The 17714-nt window shown below is 38.2% G+C and overlaps 1 protein-coding gene and 1 long non-coding RNA gene across 7 annotated transcripts in view; one reads left to right on the top strand and one right to left on the bottom strand.

The window, feature by feature from the left end:
• The window catches only part of LOC126470094 (uncharacterized), a 1674514-nt gene that overhangs the window by 1501995 nt on the left and 154805 nt on the right, over positions 1-17714 (top strand). For 2 of the 6 annotated variants that reach the window (XM_050097649.1, XM_050097648.1), the window contains exons 9-10: positions 6651-6840; positions 15921-15988. The exons of 1 other annotated variant lie outside the window; for it this stretch is intronic. In XM_050097649.1, the coding sequence (XP_049953606.1) occupies positions 6651-6840; positions 15921-15988 (258 nt within the window). Of the gene's footprint in view, positions 1-6650; positions 6841-15920; positions 16028-17714 lie in introns of all 6 variants that reach the window. 3 more of the 6 variants (XM_050097663.1, XM_050097652.1, XM_050097656.1) reach the window with 2 other exon arrangements.
• The window catches only part of LOC126470097 (uncharacterized), a 306248-nt gene that overhangs the window by 220487 nt on the left and 68047 nt on the right, over positions 1-17714 (bottom strand). The gene's annotated exons all lie outside the window — the stretch shown is intronic.

Raw genomic sequence — 17714 nt, 5'->3', positions numbered from 1 at the left:
TTCTTACTACATGGACAATTGGGCTTTGGGTTGGGCATTGCAGTTTGACATTAACTGGGGACATAATCTCAATTATCTGGTAAGGTGCCTGGTATTGCAAAATTAGCTTTTTAGTTTTTTCTTTCAGCATGTAGGTGTTAGATAACATTACTCACTGCCCAGTGTGGTACATAACCAATTTAGCTTTTTGTTGTGGGGTGCCTTCATGCCATTCTTAAGACTTCATATTCATCTGTCTAATCTGTTGCCACGTACTTCTTAATTTTGTAGCAAAATTTTGTGTGAAGTATACATCTTCACCTAGGGTAGGTGGCATAATTTGAAAGGGAATGGGGTCTTTTGGCTAAAAACCACCTCATAGGGGATAAAGCCCATGTTTTTGTACACTTTCCAAGTTACAAGCTGTCAATACAAATTATGGTAAAGTGTTCAAATCATTGTGACTACTATTCATGAAATTACTTAACATTTTTCCCCTACTGTCCTGTGAACTCTCTGTTCAGCCATTCACTTGCAGGTGTAGTGCACTAATTTGTAACATCTTATAGTGTAAATAATAAGTGTAATTCAGAATGAGATTTTCACTCTGCAGCAGAGTGTGTGCTGATATGAAACTTCCTGGAAGATTAAAACTGTGTGCCAGACTGAGACTCAAACTCGGGACCTTTGCCTTTCGCGGGCAAGTGCTCTACCATCTGAGCTACCCAAGCACGACTTGTGCTCCATCCTCACAGCTTTACCCTGCCAGTACCTCATCTCCTACCTTCCAAACTTCACAGAAGCTCTCACCTGAACCTTGCAGAACTAGCACTCTTGGGAGAAATAATAATAAGTGTAATAATAAATGTAATTGCTTCAATAACTTGGACATACTTGGAAATTAGTACTGTGGTCATTTATTATTGTCTCTGGCATTAGATTTTTAATAGGCAATGGTTAACAATAGTCTGTGCCACCATTTCTGCCTGTTGATTTGATATGGTGATCATGGCCAAGACACATGATTTTTAAATACAGGGTGGGCAAGAAGTCCCCATACCCCTGTAACTTCTGTATAGTATGGGATGTTATTAGGCAGGTTGGTAACTTTATTTCTACTTGTTGCAATTCGTGTTTACATGTTTCCACAATAGTGTTTTAATCTGTAGCCCTGTCAGACGTGAGTGGTCGTAATTGCACTACTGAGGAGCATTTAGTGACAAGTGTGTGAGTGCCTGAATGACACACAGGGCAGACAATGAGACAGAATACTACAGTAGTGTTCTAGGAAAGGTGTGATGAGGCTCCACCATGAAAGGTGACACTTCTGGATTGAGAAATAAATAGTTTTGCTTTTGGCAGTGTTAAAGATAAGCCACTGAGTGGAAGGAAGAAGATATGAGAAGAAACGTGCCTGAGTCTCTACTTTGATTGAACAGTCTCCTGTGAAGCCAACACACAATATGCTTTAAATTTGGTATACCAAGGACAAAAATGTGAGATCATATCAAAAGACATTATAGTCAGACCTTTATGACTGAAGTTCGTTAGAGTTATCGGACACAGACTGGAATGAGTGTGTTTCAGCGTGCCAAGTTTTGTTAACTCAATTTCAAAATGCAGTGAACTATGCCATGGTTATGTTTTCAAGTGAATGTGCCATTTATCACAGCTCACACAATAGAAATATTGTCGTTTGAGCCAAAGAGAATCTTCATTACATGGTCAATTGACAAAGAAAGCTGCCTCACATAATGATATGGGCAGCGATGGCTTCACAACTTATGCTTGGACCATACATTTTTCCAGGAACTGTGAATGGCACAGATTATTTACACGTGTTCCAAATGTTGTTCATACCTCAGCTTGAGGAAAGGGGCCTCACAGAATGCATATGGTTGCAGTAAGGCTGAGTGCCTCCTCACTATGCTCCTGCAGTGCACAATTTCCTAAGTGAGCTTTTTTTATGACGGTTGATAAGTTGTGGTGCATCAACACCACCAGGTTCCTTGAAATGGCCACCAAAACATCCTGACATCACCACACCTTACAACTCATTATGGTGAGTCATTAAGGTGCATGTACCTGCATGTTGCTATACTACCAATGAACTGCACAATGCTGTTGAAGATGCATTTCACACTGTAACCCCAGACATGTGTAAAAATATGTCAAGAAATGTGTTAACAACATGGTGGGGAACCTACTGATATATTGGGCACTTAATACTAAAGTACATAGTTGCGCTAAAACAAATCAAATCAATTAGCATTTGATACTAGGGGTACAGGGCTTCTCACCCACCCTGAGCTTTGTGCTGTTCTTCTGTGTTGACTAAATACATTCTACAGCATAGCATCTAAGTCTGTCAGTGTACCAGTGGTACTTCCTTGAACATTGCACAACCTCAAAACCAAATTCACTTAGCCATGAGTTGGAGGTCTGTCTCGAAATTCATTTCAGTGCAATACCTCAAGATCTGCTTCAGTGTGGAGCCTCGTGAACCTATTACCTCTTCTTTAACAAAGGCATAACGGGTCTTGTTACTTCTGCAAATTTTGGGATGTATTCTCTATAAAATTGCAATCCTCAGATATTACTGTAATTTCTTCATTTGTGCTATACACTGGGAAATCATTTACAGCTTGTATCAGCTGTGAGTTAGTCGTGCACTGTCTTGGCTGATGATATGGCCTGAATAGCAGACTTCCTGTAATACAAAGTGGCGTGTTTCTAAGATAAGGGTCTGTCGTGCCACACACAAGCACTCAGACCTCTTGTAGATGCACCTTATACTCCTGGATGTGTTGGGCAATACAGTGTCATCTCGGTAGACTAAGCATTGTTTTGGTTTCAGATTCTGTAGTACTCCATCTAACAAGTGTTGGAAAGTAGCATTTTTCAAACCAAATGGCATCTGATGATACTGGTAGTGATCAAATGGAACTGAAAACGCTGTTTCAGGTCAATCCTCCAGTGCTATCTCTAATTGGTGGTACCCCCCCCCCCCCCCCCCCCCCCCAAATTTATGGTGATAAAATAATTGCATTTCACCAGATTGTCTAAGGTCTCTGTAATGTTTGGCATGGGCTATTCATTAGTTATTGCTTGTTGTTTAGATATTTACAGTCACCTGATAAGCCGTCTTACCACCTGTTATGAGAAGCACTGACTAAACACTGGTGCTTTCTTTAATAATTACATCCTAGTGCTGTTTCTTGTACACAAGCAGCTCATTTGTTGTGGAATTCCATGCTGCAATAGTCATGTAGCAGGCATTGTCCATGCAGGTTAAATAATTCTGCAAATTTCTCCAATAATCTCTTCATTTCCACATTATCACATCCATTTAGATAAGACACCTTTCCCCTTAGTGCAGTTAAATCAACAGACTGCCCTGGGTAAGTCTGGCCACAGCACAATGCATGGCCCAGACCATAAGGCAGTAGCACATTGCTGTTTGCCTGAGCTCAGGCAGTCAGATGGCAGTAAGATGGCTAGTGTAGTTGCATCGGCTGTGCTTCGTGGTAAGGCCCAGATGTACTGATGGTGATGGCCTCTCTCTCTCTCTCTCTCTCTCTCTCTCTCTCTCTACTAATAGTTACATATTTTTTCAGTCTCTCTTTTTTTTTACTAAAGACGTTAAGACAGCGGCTATCCTGCCTAGCCTAAACTTAAAAATACGTTCATGTCAGAGAAAACTGAGGGAAAATATATCTCCAACAACAGTGACATGGATTTTCTGTGGTTTCTCTAAATCACTCAAGTATAGAACACTGATGATTCCTTCATCAAATCATTTTTCTTCTCCCATTATTGTATATGTGTAATTTTTTTTTTTTTAATTTTTTTTATGTCAATAAGATGTGAAACACTAATCACCCATTTCATTTTTTTTTTATTTTCTCTAGATGCTACATATTTTCATAAAAACATTTAATATCTTCATGATTATTAACAACCGCTGTGGTGTAATTTTCTCCCTTTCATCTTCAGAGTAACCTAACTGCATAATGTTGTTTACCTGTGCCTGCTTGTGTGGGTGTCCCTCACAGATACTTAGTTCAGAGCAATTTGTTGGAGGGAAGTTCAGTAACTGCATGTATTTTGAAAGGGTAAGAAATGAAATTTAGCCAAGTCAATAGTTAAGTCTCTGAGAGGAGATCAAAGCAATGGCCAAATCCAAAAATTTATACACTCTGAAATAATTTTCTCAGTGAAATCTGTCATCAAATCAATGTTTAATTCTTCCATAACCTTTCCCTAAAAGAATAAAGTGGATGACGGAAACTTGAAGCCATTAAAGATAATAGAGTGGCCAGTTTCAGTCCAGTGTTATGCTACATCTGTTACCAGTTTTAAGAACTAGATGTTCCATCAGGATATGGTTACAAAGGTACTCGGCAGAAGTTCTTGCTAACACAGTGTTCTTAAAGATAATAGAGTGGCCAGTTTCAGTCCAGTGTTATGCTACATCTGTTACCAGTTTTAAGAACTAGATGTTCCATCAGGATATGGTTACAAAGGTACTCGGCAGAAGTTCTTGCTAACACAGTGTTCTCAGTTTTCTCTAAAAAGTCCAGCTTTTCGCTTTCTAACTTAGTGCATTATCATTGAAGTTAAGGTTTGAAATAACTTCCTGATCTGAACAGGATAGTTGCAGAATAAGATATCTAATTTTTTATTTCAGAGATCTCAAACACCTGATGCTGTCAACAGTTCCACAGAAGAGAGAGAGAGTGATCCAAATAGTTTCTCCTCTTTGAACAATCTTTCAGATTCACTTAATGATGGAGAACCCTCAGCACAAGCTGTTCCAACAAAGAGATCTCAGTCATCAAGTCCATCACTTAACAATTCTCCATTTGCAAGCCCAACACACAGGTTCTCATCTGGTGGTGGACAGAAAGGATTGATGCAGAGGTTTTATGCATCACATGGAAGGATGAGAATTTATGCTGCTCCAAGGAATACTGTACCTGTTGTTGTTTCTCCTCCTTCTGTTTCACCTGTACATAACCAGCCTCCAATTCAAAGGAAGATCATTGACATCAATAGTGGGAATGATTCACAGGTATGTAGTGTGTTACTGAATTAATTAGTAATATTTGTAGAACTTACCAATCAAATGAGCTTTTTTCCTTTGTATTCTACACACACCATAAATTTCTGAAAAATATATAGTGCATTTGTAAATATACTTGCAAATGTGCCCATTTGCCACTCAGTGCCATCTCCATGGTGAAGAGCAATGTAATGCTTATTGTTTTTATTATGGATTTTCCATTGTTTGCTAATTGCAAATCAGTTGTACAGGAAATAGTGTCCTAGTTTTATTGCCACACAACTGAAGTGTGTGTTTCATTATGTTTACTTGGTACTATGCAACATGGTACCTGAGCCATTGGTTTTTGGACTCCGTACATATTTGCTGAGAAATGTAACATTGTTGTTGAAACAATGACCTTACATTCCAGGCAAAGGGAGCTCAAATCTCTATCTTGCCATCCATGTGTAGGTTTTTCATGGTTCCTCCAAACTAATGCAAATGCCAAGATGGTCCCTTTCATAATAGGAAAGCCAATTTCATTACCAGTTACCATGTCTAATGGGAGCATCATTTGAGATACTAAACCATAATATTCACTTGTTTCTTTGCTATGTAGATCATTGGACTTCCAGCTGTACATGTCATGACATTTAAGGGGTGATCAAAAAGTTTCTATTTGAAAAACCACACTGTTCAGAGTAGGTATGCCAATCACGCAAAATCACAATGAGCATTGAGGCAATCATCTCAACAATGCATCAGGTTAAAAATACCTGTTTGGTATAACATCGTGTCCTGCTGCATGAAGTAGTTCTTAACTGGCTGTTCTACACCCTCATCTGACAGAAATTTTCAACGGATTAAGGACTTTTTTTAAGGGACCAAAGGCATGATAATCACATGAGCAAGAGATCAGGACTATAGGGCAGGTTCTAGTGTCTCCCACATGAGTTTGTGTAATTTCTGCATTACATTTCCTATATGGGGACATCCGTTATTACGAACTTGGTGCACCATTCCACAATGGTAGTTTTTTTTATAGACATACTGCGCCATACACATTCTTCATTCTCCAGTGGATGTCTTCCAGTTTTTGTCCTTCAGCAACCAAGGAAAGAATAACAGCATGTTGTTCCTGTTAACATGAATTTGGTAATATGGCCATAGTTCACATTTCCACATTTACTGCACACAGACGCATTGGAAAGACAGGAATGCCACACTAATACTTTGTCACATGTGGGTGCTTATATACCCACATCAGAGTCATGTTACATTGTGTACATGCTGCAGCAAAATACTCAAATGGAAAGTTTTGATTGTCCCTCATAGTAGCAAATTATAGAGGGGAGAGAGTAATTTTTATACTGACAGATTTCATATAAGAAGCATTTTGTACAGGATTCAGATAAAGACCTGGTAAAGACTCCAGTGAGAAAGGGCTACCAATCAGCTGAAGAGAAGATACAAGCAGAGTTACAAGAGATGCAAAAACGTGAAAAAGAATTGAAAAATTGAAAAAGAAAATTGAGGTAGGTCTTATAAATTTACAATCATTTGTAATGCAGTTATCTGATATTTGGTAAACTGTTTCCTAACATGTATTATTTCATCTCGGAAGGTTGCTGAGAGCAAAACTATTTGCTCAGTCACAGCCAAATCTTTTGAGCACTGGTAGTATTGAGGAAGAAGAAATTAATCATATCAATGGTGATGGAGGGAAACAGACTTTGCAGAGTGCACAGTCTATTCCAAACCTCTTAGATTCTGATGATTCATTGGATGTTTCACAGGATCCTGCTTCACAAAAGGTGAGAACTTGCATTCAGTTATGAATTAAGAGGAATATCTACGCAACATTAGCTTAATAATTCCAATTGCAGGTTTTCAAATTTTAGTTGGAGTAGACATTAGTCTACTATTACATTCATGTTTCTGCGAAATAGACATTCCATTGTGAAATGAAATACTTTCCAAGGATCATAAAGATGGCTAAGAGGTTAATTTTTTTAACTTATAGACAGTGAAATGTAAAACATTCACAGAAGCATAAACACACATGCAAAATTATAAGTATTTTCCAGTTAAGCATGTGAGCTTTTTATACAGATACTGGCTGTACACCCATGCTTAACAGTGGATAAAGAAGGGCGTTTGCATACTGTCACTTTTTAGGGTTCCGTACCTCACTTAGTAAAAACAGAACTGTTACAGGATCACTTTGTAAAGAAATGTTTTCCTAGTGAAGAAGTCAAATATAAATGAAACTTAATGAAACAAGCAAAGCATTTTTTAAAGTCTTTAACACACAAAGTGAAATCAGTAAATCTGTATAGCCTAGCCAAGTAAATTCACTGTTATGAAACTTCCTGGCAGATTAAAACTGTGTGCCCGACCGAGACTCGAACTCGGGACCTTTGCCTTTCGTGGGCAAGTGCTCTACCATCTGAGCTACCGAAGCACGACTCAGGCCTGGTCCTCACAGCTTTACTTCTGCCAGTATCTCGTCTCCTACCTTCCGAACTTTACAGAAACTCTCCTGCAGAGTTTGGAAGGTAGGAGACGAGATACTGGCAGAAGTAAAGCTGTGAGGACGGGGCGTGAGTCGTGCTTTGGTAGCTCAGATGGTAGAGCACTTCCCCGCGAAAGGCAAAGGTCCCGAGTTTGAGTCTCGGTCGGGCACACAGTTTTAATCTGCCAGGAAGTTTCATATCAGCACACACTCTGCTGCACAGTGAAAATCTCATTCTGGAAATTCACTGTTAGTTTGTATTCAGAAAGATAAGATTGTTGTATTTAATTCTGTCACTGATGTAAACTTCTAAAAATACTCCTGTCACTGAGGTAAAAAAACTGACAGCATCATCTATTGGTTCTTTGGTTACAACACCATCACTAAGGCAAATATCTGAGCTACTAACCTGAGAAGACTCCTAAAATTCAAATTACACTATTTTTATCTGCGGTCCAGTTTCGAAATAAATCCTATAGGTTGCCTCCAGCTAGACTAGTTACCTGTGCAAACCACATGAATATTCACCAAGCAGTTTTGGAGATCAGTGTGTAAACAGAGACAGACAACATGATGATTTTAAAGTTTTGTTATTAGTGTAGATATAAATATTTGATAAGTAGCTGAGATAGCTATTGAATAATAAAACATCTATATATCTTTTAAATAGGAATAGTAGAATGTTGACACATGCTAAACCAGTATACCAATAACATCTGATATGATGTAGTTGCTTATAAAACAATAAATTATTAGCTCTACAGACTAAACTCGAAGTATATCAAATAAAGTACAACACAGAAGACTGTAAGAAAATTGCCAGTAGAAGCTATAAAATATTTTTTAAAAAACTGGTACTGTGGGAGACATCAGAACCATAATACTTCCATATTATACAAACCACACAACAATAAAGATTCTAAGGAGAAAATACACAGCAGAGTGCAGAAATTGTTAGATTATACTAAGAGGGTCGTTCAATAAGTAATGCCCCACATTTTATTCTCGGAACATATTTATTGTTAGGAGTCAGAATATGGTGACATGGTAAACAGGTCTTGTCCATGTCCTATTTTTCTACATTGTCTCCATCACGTCCTATGGCCATATGTCAATGTTATGGAAGAGCATGTATTACCCACTGGTAAAAGCTCTTGTCCTGTAGGCATAGCCATGTTTTCACTGCATAGATGACCCTTTCATCATCTTCAAAGTGTTTTCCCCCATAGAGAATCTTTAAGCGGCCCAAAGAGATGGAAGTCTGAGGGTATCAGGTCTGGACTGTAGGGTGGATGTCTGGAGCAGTGGCTGTGACAGGACGTCCTGAGCCTGGTTGATCATGGAGCTCTGTTTCTGCATTTCCTGAGGTTTTCAACTTCCTTTATCCATTGCCCAACTGTACTACTATCAACTGCAGCACCACCATACACTGCACACAAACATTTATGGATGTTCACCATGGTTTCTTTTTCTGAACACAAGAATCCAATAACAGCACGCTGATTGTAATGTGAGTTGCGTGTAGATGCCAAATTGACACTGTACTATGGCTCTGGTGTCTGCAAGAATGGTTTGAAACTTCACCAGCACACAGAACAAACATCAAATGTGAAGCACCAACAAGGACATTTGTCTATGTATTTATTTGTTGAATGTATTTAAAGTGCCTTACAAAATTTTAATATCTGATAAAATGTCATACAGAGAGTGAAGGATTCAAATTGTTGGTAACACATTTATTGTCTTGACCCAACAAATTTGAATACCCAGTAGAATAAATGGGCTTGGATGGCTGATAGTGGCAGAACCTGTAAAGTGCTGCAGTTTTCCAAGAAAGTGCCACCCTGAAGTTCCTCAAATGTATGCTTCAACAATAGTTCTTGCTGCAGATGAGATAAATATGACCACATGGCCATAAACTCATGTCTTATCTTCACTTCAGTTGTGTATAGTTGCCATTGTACCTAACTCTAGATTTACTTTACTACATTGTCACATCATCTTGGTTTCTCTCTCAGTAACTAAGCAAGTAAGGAAAAGTAATGCAAATAATGAAAATCAGCAAGAGAATTAAAACTGAACAGATATTGCGAATTTTTTTTATTTTTATCTTTCTTCAAACATCAGTAATTGTACATTACATTAAGATATGGCAGAATAACTCATTGGTCCCATACAGTGGATTCACATAAGGCCTCTCCACCATCAAGGCTTCAGAGTATGTTGTACAAAAATACGTAGTTAGATGGTTGTTGTTTCATGTGTGGTGGTGATATGCGGAATAAAATGAATGTACTGATACCACAAAATGCAACCACTTTATTAAATGTGATTGATCATAAGACAAGAGTCATGGGTGTTGATATGCACACTCCAAAATGAAATAGACAAAGACCAAGAATAAAAAGATGGGGCTGAGTGACACACCTGGTCAGTATAAATTGATGATGGGCAACTGAAACAAGGAATCCACAGATGAACAAAGACCAAAGCAGTAGATTTATCTATCATATCCTTTAAAGGTACAGCTTCCATGCAACGCAATGTCCTGTCAGTTGCGGAGAAAATATATCGGAACAAATTTGACTCAAGTAGTGGACCAACCGGGTCAAAATGGACACATTGAAGTCAGCCTTAGCATGTCATATTTTCCCTATTGCAGAAAACTGTGGTGTCCTAGCCGTTGCATTGGCAAACAAGAGGTGTACATAAACTGTCTGCAGTCCACTTAAACACCTGACCACACAAAGCCCTCAGTCACTAATTTTGTGGTGGGATGAATACCAGGATGTGATAAGTTATGCAGACCATCAAAGATTGCCCTGCAGAATTTGGCAGGGACAGAGAATGTGATTTGCCTTTAAAGGTGTCACACCACAGGAGTAAGTTGGTATGGGGGATTTGGACAAGTTTGGGCAGAAATTGTGGCAGTTCAGACAAAAAGTGCTGAACTCTATGAACATTGATGGAAATATGCCCATGCGGCACCATGTAATTCAATTTGGACGTGTTGTCAAATTTGGCACCATTGGTAGGCAATGACTTCGAAAATAAGCTGGAAATATTAGTGTGTGAGCTTGTCAGCCAGGTTCCACAAGGTGAAAGAATCTGGTTTGTCACCTCTATAATCAGTGCTGAAACACAATTTGAATCATGAGGGGTGTGGTCACAATGATGTATTTGTGCATAAAAATTTGATGCATGCCCAGGAACATCTGTTTGTATCAGTGTCCTTTCTTCATCTTCCATAAAGAAGTCAATAAGATCCAAGGATAGTAACAGAACTGTGATGCACGATCCACATGACCTTGTACACATTTGGGAGGAGAATGTTTTAATCAACCTCACTTGTAGTTTCATAATTTCGTTGTTCCATATTGTTCAACATATCCCACAACCCACAAGAAACCAAACCAGTATAGGTGAAAGGTCTCAATAACTTTTGTTGTGTGTCAGTGTTCATTGTTTGGTGTAAGGTAACACTGTGCATTTCCAGAGTCCACAGAAATTGATTGTTGTAATAGGTCACCAGTGTGATCTTTTCCATTGCGGTGAGTGTATGTAACAAGATACATGTACTGATTTCATAAAATATAACATCTTTAACCTGATGACAATGCTATTTTGAGTGAAAGTGAAGAAGAATTACATGATCTGCTGAATGGGATGAACAGTGTAAAGAGAATGGATTGAGAGTAAATTGAAGATGAAGGTAATGAGAAGTAGTAGAAATGAGAACAGCAAGAAAGTTAAAATCAGGATTGATGGTCACAAAACAGATAAAGTTAAGGAATTCTGCTACCTAGGCAGTAAAATAACCTATGCTGGACAGAGCAAGGAGGAAATCAAAAGCAGACTAGCAATGGCAAAAAGGTCATACCTGGCCAAGAGACGTCTACTAATATCAAATATCAGCCTTAATTTGAGAAAGTAAGTTCTGAGAATGTATGTCTCGAGTACAGCATTGTATGGTAGTGAAACATGGACTGTGGGGAGAACTGGAACAGAAGAGAATTGTAGCATTTGAGATGTGGTGCTACATACTGATGTTGAAAATTAGGTGGACTGATAAGGTCAGGAATGAGGTGGTTATGCACAGAATCGGAGAGGAAAGGAACATGTGGAAAACACTGAGAAGAAGGGACAGGATGATCAGACATCTGTTAAGACATGAGGGGATGACTTCCATAGTACTCAAGGGAGCTGTAGAGGTCAAAAACTGTAGAGGAAGACAGAGACTGGAATACATCCAGCAAATAATTGAGGACATGCATTGCAAGTGCTACTCAAAGATGAAAAGGTTAGCACAGGAGAGGAATTCGTGGTGGGCTGCATCAAACCAGTTAGAAGACAGAGGACAAAAAACCTCTTCATTAAAAAAAGAACGATCACAAGATATGAGACACATGTGTTAACACAGACAATACAAAGTGAACTAGACATAGGTAGAGACTTCAAGAAAGCATTATGTGTGTGTGTAATGTTCTTGGGACTCGATTTTGCTTGCTCATGTCACCTTCTGCAGGTCGATATCATCACATGACCATAGTGAACCAACAGAAAGCTTTTTATGCAGTATTTCACACCATAACACTTGAAAAGTTCCAAGATTATGAGCTATGTGAGAATCCTCTTGAAGGAAAATTTAACTTTTTAAGCTTATTTACCATTGTTGGTGTGAACCCCTTTTGTTACATGCATAACTAAGGGGAAGAGGTATTACACAAAGATGAGCTTGGAGGCAAGATACTGAGAGACTTGATTTGATTGATTCGATTTAACCAGAGAGGTAAAACAGCTGAACATAACCCCATTTATCAGCAATGTCATTTGTGTGTGACCCTGTTAGCTAGGTTCCACAAGTTGACACAAATGTGGTTCCTGGCCTCCAGATGTCCACACTGACACTGAGGTTATTGTACAATCTCTCTCCCTGTCATACTAGGAAAGCTAACTAATAGCCTTAAGTAGTAGGATGATTCCCTTTACTTTCTCTGTTAGCTGCAATTTCTTCAGGAATTAGACATCTCCAAAAAAAACAGATACCATACACACAATTGTAGTATCTAAGCCTTGATGGTACTTCATGATATCTTCAGAGTGGATGCACCCTAGGTCCAATCTCTTGCAGGAATCATGTAAGATGCCATGAGCAAAGAGGGTAATGGGCAGGGAGCACTACAGAATGAGTGTGAAACAATTTGGGAATTTGGGTTGGACATGAAGCATGCTCAAATAGCCAGAGTGGTTAAGGCAAGTGCTGGCATAAAGCAGAAAATCCAGGTTTGGGTCCTGTTGTAGCACAGATTTTCACTTGTCACAGAATTATTTCAGTGCCCTAATGCAGCTGAAATTGGTACTTCTTTTTTAACATGCAAACATTCTGTACCTTTTGCTCTCCAGTACTTCACATTGAAAGATTAAATGTCACTTCTTTCTCTATATCTACATCCGTACTCTACAAACCACTGTAAGGTGTACCACTGCTAGTCATTTCCTTTCCTGTTCCACTTGGAAATACAGTGTGAGAAAAACAAATGTCTATATACTTCCATACAAGCCCCAATCTCTTGAATCCTATCTTCCCAGGGGCACTCCTGACAATACCCTTGTCTCTGATAGACTCTCACTGTTGATAACAAAATACCAGATTCTGCTCATTGAGAAGCCTTAGAGCCATTCACATTTCCGGGAACCTATTTCATATACTTGTACATTCAGTAAAAGTTGGCAGTGTGGCATCATATAATATGCTTTACAGAAATCTAGGAGTATGGAATTTGCCTGTTACCATTCATCCGTGCTTCACAGAATTTCCTAAGAGAAAAGAGTGAGCCGAGTTTCACACAAGCGATGCTTTCTAAAACCATGCTGATTTATGGACAGAAACTCTGCCCTCTCGAGAAAATGTATTATATTTGAACTAAGAATATGTTCAAAGATTCTGCAGCAAAATGATGTTAGGGATATTGGTCTGTAATATTGTGGGTCTGTTCTTCTGCCCTTGTTATACACAGGGGACACCTTTGCTTTTTTTCCAGTAGCTTGCTACCTTGCACTGGGCAAGAGATTCATGAAAAATGCAAGCTAAGTAAGGGGCCGATTCTGTAAAGTACTCTTTGAAAGACCAAAATGGGATTTCATCAAGACCTGACAACTTATTTGCTTGAAATTCTGTTTCTTTACACCAGGGATTTTTCTCTATGTCCTCCACACGGGAGCGTGTGCGATGGTCAAATGATAGTCCGTTTGTACAATTCTCCTATGTGAATGATTTCTTAAATGTGAAATTTAAAAGTTTGGCTTTACTTTTGCTATCTTCTATTACCATACCAGACTGGTCAATATGTGACTGGATAGAAGTCTCAGACCCACTTAGTGATACCCTTTGTGTGCAGGTGTTTCTTGAGGTTCCTATGCCCACTCATTAGATCTAAAAGTTAAATCTGCCTCTTGTTAACCCCACAATTACAGAAATTTTCTTAGAACATAGTTCTGGTATCATTGGCTTGCCACAATTTTGTTTTTGGATTGTAGTCAAATATTTTGCATGTTGTCTTGTGATTCAATTACATAGTATTAAATTTTACCACTGAAGTAGTGATGGGTAGGACAGGTTCTGGTCCAACAAATGGTCATTTCCCCTGTGGCGGCAAGCCTATTAGCTTGCACATTACTACTAACTCCTGAGTGATAAGAGACTGACAGCAGGTTTTCACTCTGCAAAATATATTTGATCTCATTGCAGGGGTTGATAGGGATTTCAGAGCAACTTGGCTGTATGAATGAATGCAGATGCTATGATCCTCGTAACACCTACATAGATACTTCTCTGCACATACTCTAATTGTGAATATTTCCCCTGGAATACTGTTGCTAGCTTCCCTGGATAGATTGTGCTTTCTATTTGAGGCTGCACCCTGTGTACACTGCCTCCAGCAACCTTGTCTGTTTTTCACCAGTCAGTAAACCAGACTGTCATCTGAACAGTACTGTGGTTATTTCTTACACTGCTCCTACTTCCTATGGTTAGAAAGATTTACTGAAGCCATTGGAAGTTGTTACATAGTGAGCATGCATTTTCTCTGTCATTCTTATGTTTACCACATTCATTATATAAATGTGGAATTCTGGAAATCCTACAGATTTCCAGTTTCTTAACGTACATTCTCCTGCTGCTGCCTCCATTGTAAGCCAAAGATGTAATGGGGGTGTGTCCAGCATGGGAGTGCTGTTAATTCAACCCAATAAATCTATGCAGTCCAGCCGTGCTCCTTCTCGTGCTCCTTAGCAGCTGTCTTCTGGCACGGATCGTGTCACAGCTTAGGTTGGGCAAGTGCTTTAGTTCTGTACCATTTGTGCCATCTAGTTCATTTTATTACATAAACCAGATGACTAGAGAAGGAGTACTTATTCCCCTTATTCAGAAAGGATCTACTATTGTATGGACTCAGTCCCTCCAGATAAAAGTAGGACAACTCATGATGGCGACACAGCAAAAAGAATTTCACAGAGATCTGAAAGACCTAAATTGACACAAGGCTGTGGAGTAGGTGACTGTAATAATTCATAGGAGCCAAGTCGCAACAGTTGTTAATATCTCTGAATTGTCAGCCTAATAGGTCATGGTTCAAAAATACTGATGCTAATTATTTACAGAAGAATGGACAAACTGGTAGGGGCCAACCTTAGGGAAGAGAAGTTTGGGTTCTGAAGAAATGAACATGCAATACAATACAGACTGCACTATGTATCTTAAATGAGACACTGTAGAAAGACAAACCTACATTTCTAGCACTTGGGGATTTAGAGAAAGCTTCTTACTGTGTTGGTTGGAATACACTCTTCAAAATTCTGAAGGTAGTAGGAATAAAATACGGGGAGCAGAAGGTTAACAGAAACTTGTAGGAAAATGAGGATAATTTCAAGAGTTGGGAGTTCAGAGGGACGTAGTAGATCAAATAACTCGAACATACTAGTTGACTTCCAATGTTTTCTTTTATTTAGCTTTATAATCAGTCAGTGAGTCAAGGCATACTTCCTGAAAGACTAAAATATGCTGTAATAATATGGATTTATAAAAGTGGAGATAAGCAATTAATTTCCAAGTCAACCCTCTTTCTTGTATTTTTTTGAGAACAAATTGGGAGGGTAGCTTGTCAGAACACTGAACCACTTTCCTGATAACCTTGGAATTACTGTCCCTTTTGGCTTTTGCAAAGGATTTCCTGCAGAGAAACAAACACATGATCTCATAAGCTCAGGTCTGGTAGTAGTAAAAATAAAAATTACCCTTTTGGCATGTTCTGTGATTGTGCCAAGAAGTTAGATTATGTGGATCATTTGACTGTAATTTGTAAAAGTCTATTTGTTTTAAAGTTTCAGAAAAATTCCCCAAGAAAAAGAAGTGCACTGATTGCTGAGTGGGAGAGCAGGATCCAAAAAAATTCAGAGCATTGATCGTGACCTCTGAACCACCACCAATGGTATGATATATCAGGAACACTATTCCATAAGTTTTATTGCTATAAAATTTGCTTTGACACTTCCATACTGTAAAACTGATGTGCTGAATTTTCTACACATCATTGAAATAATATATATAACTAAAAATTTCAAAGATATGAAATTGACGAGAAAATGTAAGCTTTCTTAGGGAATTTCAGTGATGAAATCTTCTCACATTATTAGCCAAGTAACAACTGTTTTCAGAGCTATTAGTTAGCTGATAAAGCAAGAAAATTTCATAGATATAAAATCATCTTTGTTGTAACAGTAAGCTGGTTGCTGTATGAAGTAGACAAGGTCTTTTTCTGGAGTTCAAATTTTGTGTGTTGTTCCTAGATGTAGGTTGAATGGGACTGCTACTATTTCATATTGATCATACACTAATTAAATATGAAAATGTATGACTTCATATACTTACTTTGGAAACACACTATTTGTATAAAGCAGTGGTAGATGACAGTAAAGGCACTGATTCAGAGCACTGTATTGTAAACAGTAGGTGAATTATTGACATAGCTTGAGGACGCTTGAAGAGCAAATGATAAAGTTGTTCAAAAAATGTCTCCATAGGTGTATCACAATGTAATTATGGTTAAAGAGATTCACATAGGACTATTGTTGCATAATGTTAATTTCTTTCACTTTCCTCTAATGTAAAAGTTGTAATCACTCTGATTGCAATTCCACCCCTCCCCTTTCTTTTCCTGGTGTCACTATCTTGATGGATTTTTGTCATTACACACTATCTCACTTGCACAGTTGTGACAAATTTTCTACATTCTAAACTCTTAATTTGAAAAAAAGAGAAAAAGAAACGGCTCTTGAGATTTAAGTTGTAGGTTTCTTCTTACCTAATTATGTATACATTTGGGTAGTGTATCACTGTAAAAGTGGAGAACAGTTTCCATCAGAATGTGTAGAAGTAAAAATAGTAGCTCCTTTGCAATGGAAAAAGAAAGTCATGTGCACAGGAAAATTATTCACGCTTATCAGCTTTTTGGCATATAAAATAACTAGTTTGAATTGTTACTTTCTAGTAATAATACACAATAATCCACACGTCTTAACTCCAGTGATTTACCATCTAAGATAAACAATGGCCTCCCATTTTTTTTCTTTTTTATTATTTGCTAATGTGGCCACTCATTCACTTAGGATCCATTATTGTTATCTTATCCCATCATGTATGATGTATTACACCATATGTAAGTTGTTTCAAATGTTCCACTGTATTTTCTGCCCACGTCCAACCTCCTCCTCCTCCTGCTCCTCCTCCTCCTCCTCCTCCTCGTCCTCCCCACATATTTCACTGTACTTGGTCTACAATGGAGGCAGTTTGTTTTATTTCAGCCCTTCTAATAAAATGATGAAAAATACTTAGACATGTTTATCAAGCTGAATAAATCACTTTTACAAAAACAAAGGTTAGCTGTGATATCATGATTTCATATATTACATCTTGCAGAAGGTAAGTGCACACAAAAAATTAATTTACTCATTTACATCATGTAAAACAACTGAGTTTGGAAAAAATGATACCTTCTGGTTGTAGTGTGTGCTCAATGATTTAGGATACTGTATTAACTTTTATTTTGATTATGTAATATTACTTAACATTACCATTATTATTATGAAATAATTTTATCAGAAGTTTGTGTGGAGACA

Source organism: Schistocerca serialis, chromosome 3 (genome assembly GCF_023864345.2).
Source record: "Schistocerca serialis cubense isolate TAMUIC-IGC-003099 chromosome 3, iqSchSeri2.2, whole genome shotgun sequence".
NCBI classification, from domain to species: Eukaryota; Metazoa; Arthropoda; class Insecta; order Orthoptera; family Acrididae; genus Schistocerca; species Schistocerca serialis.
The sequence above is the reverse complement of the archived record's forward strand: the minus strand, read 5'-3'. Positions and strand labels throughout refer to the sequence as shown.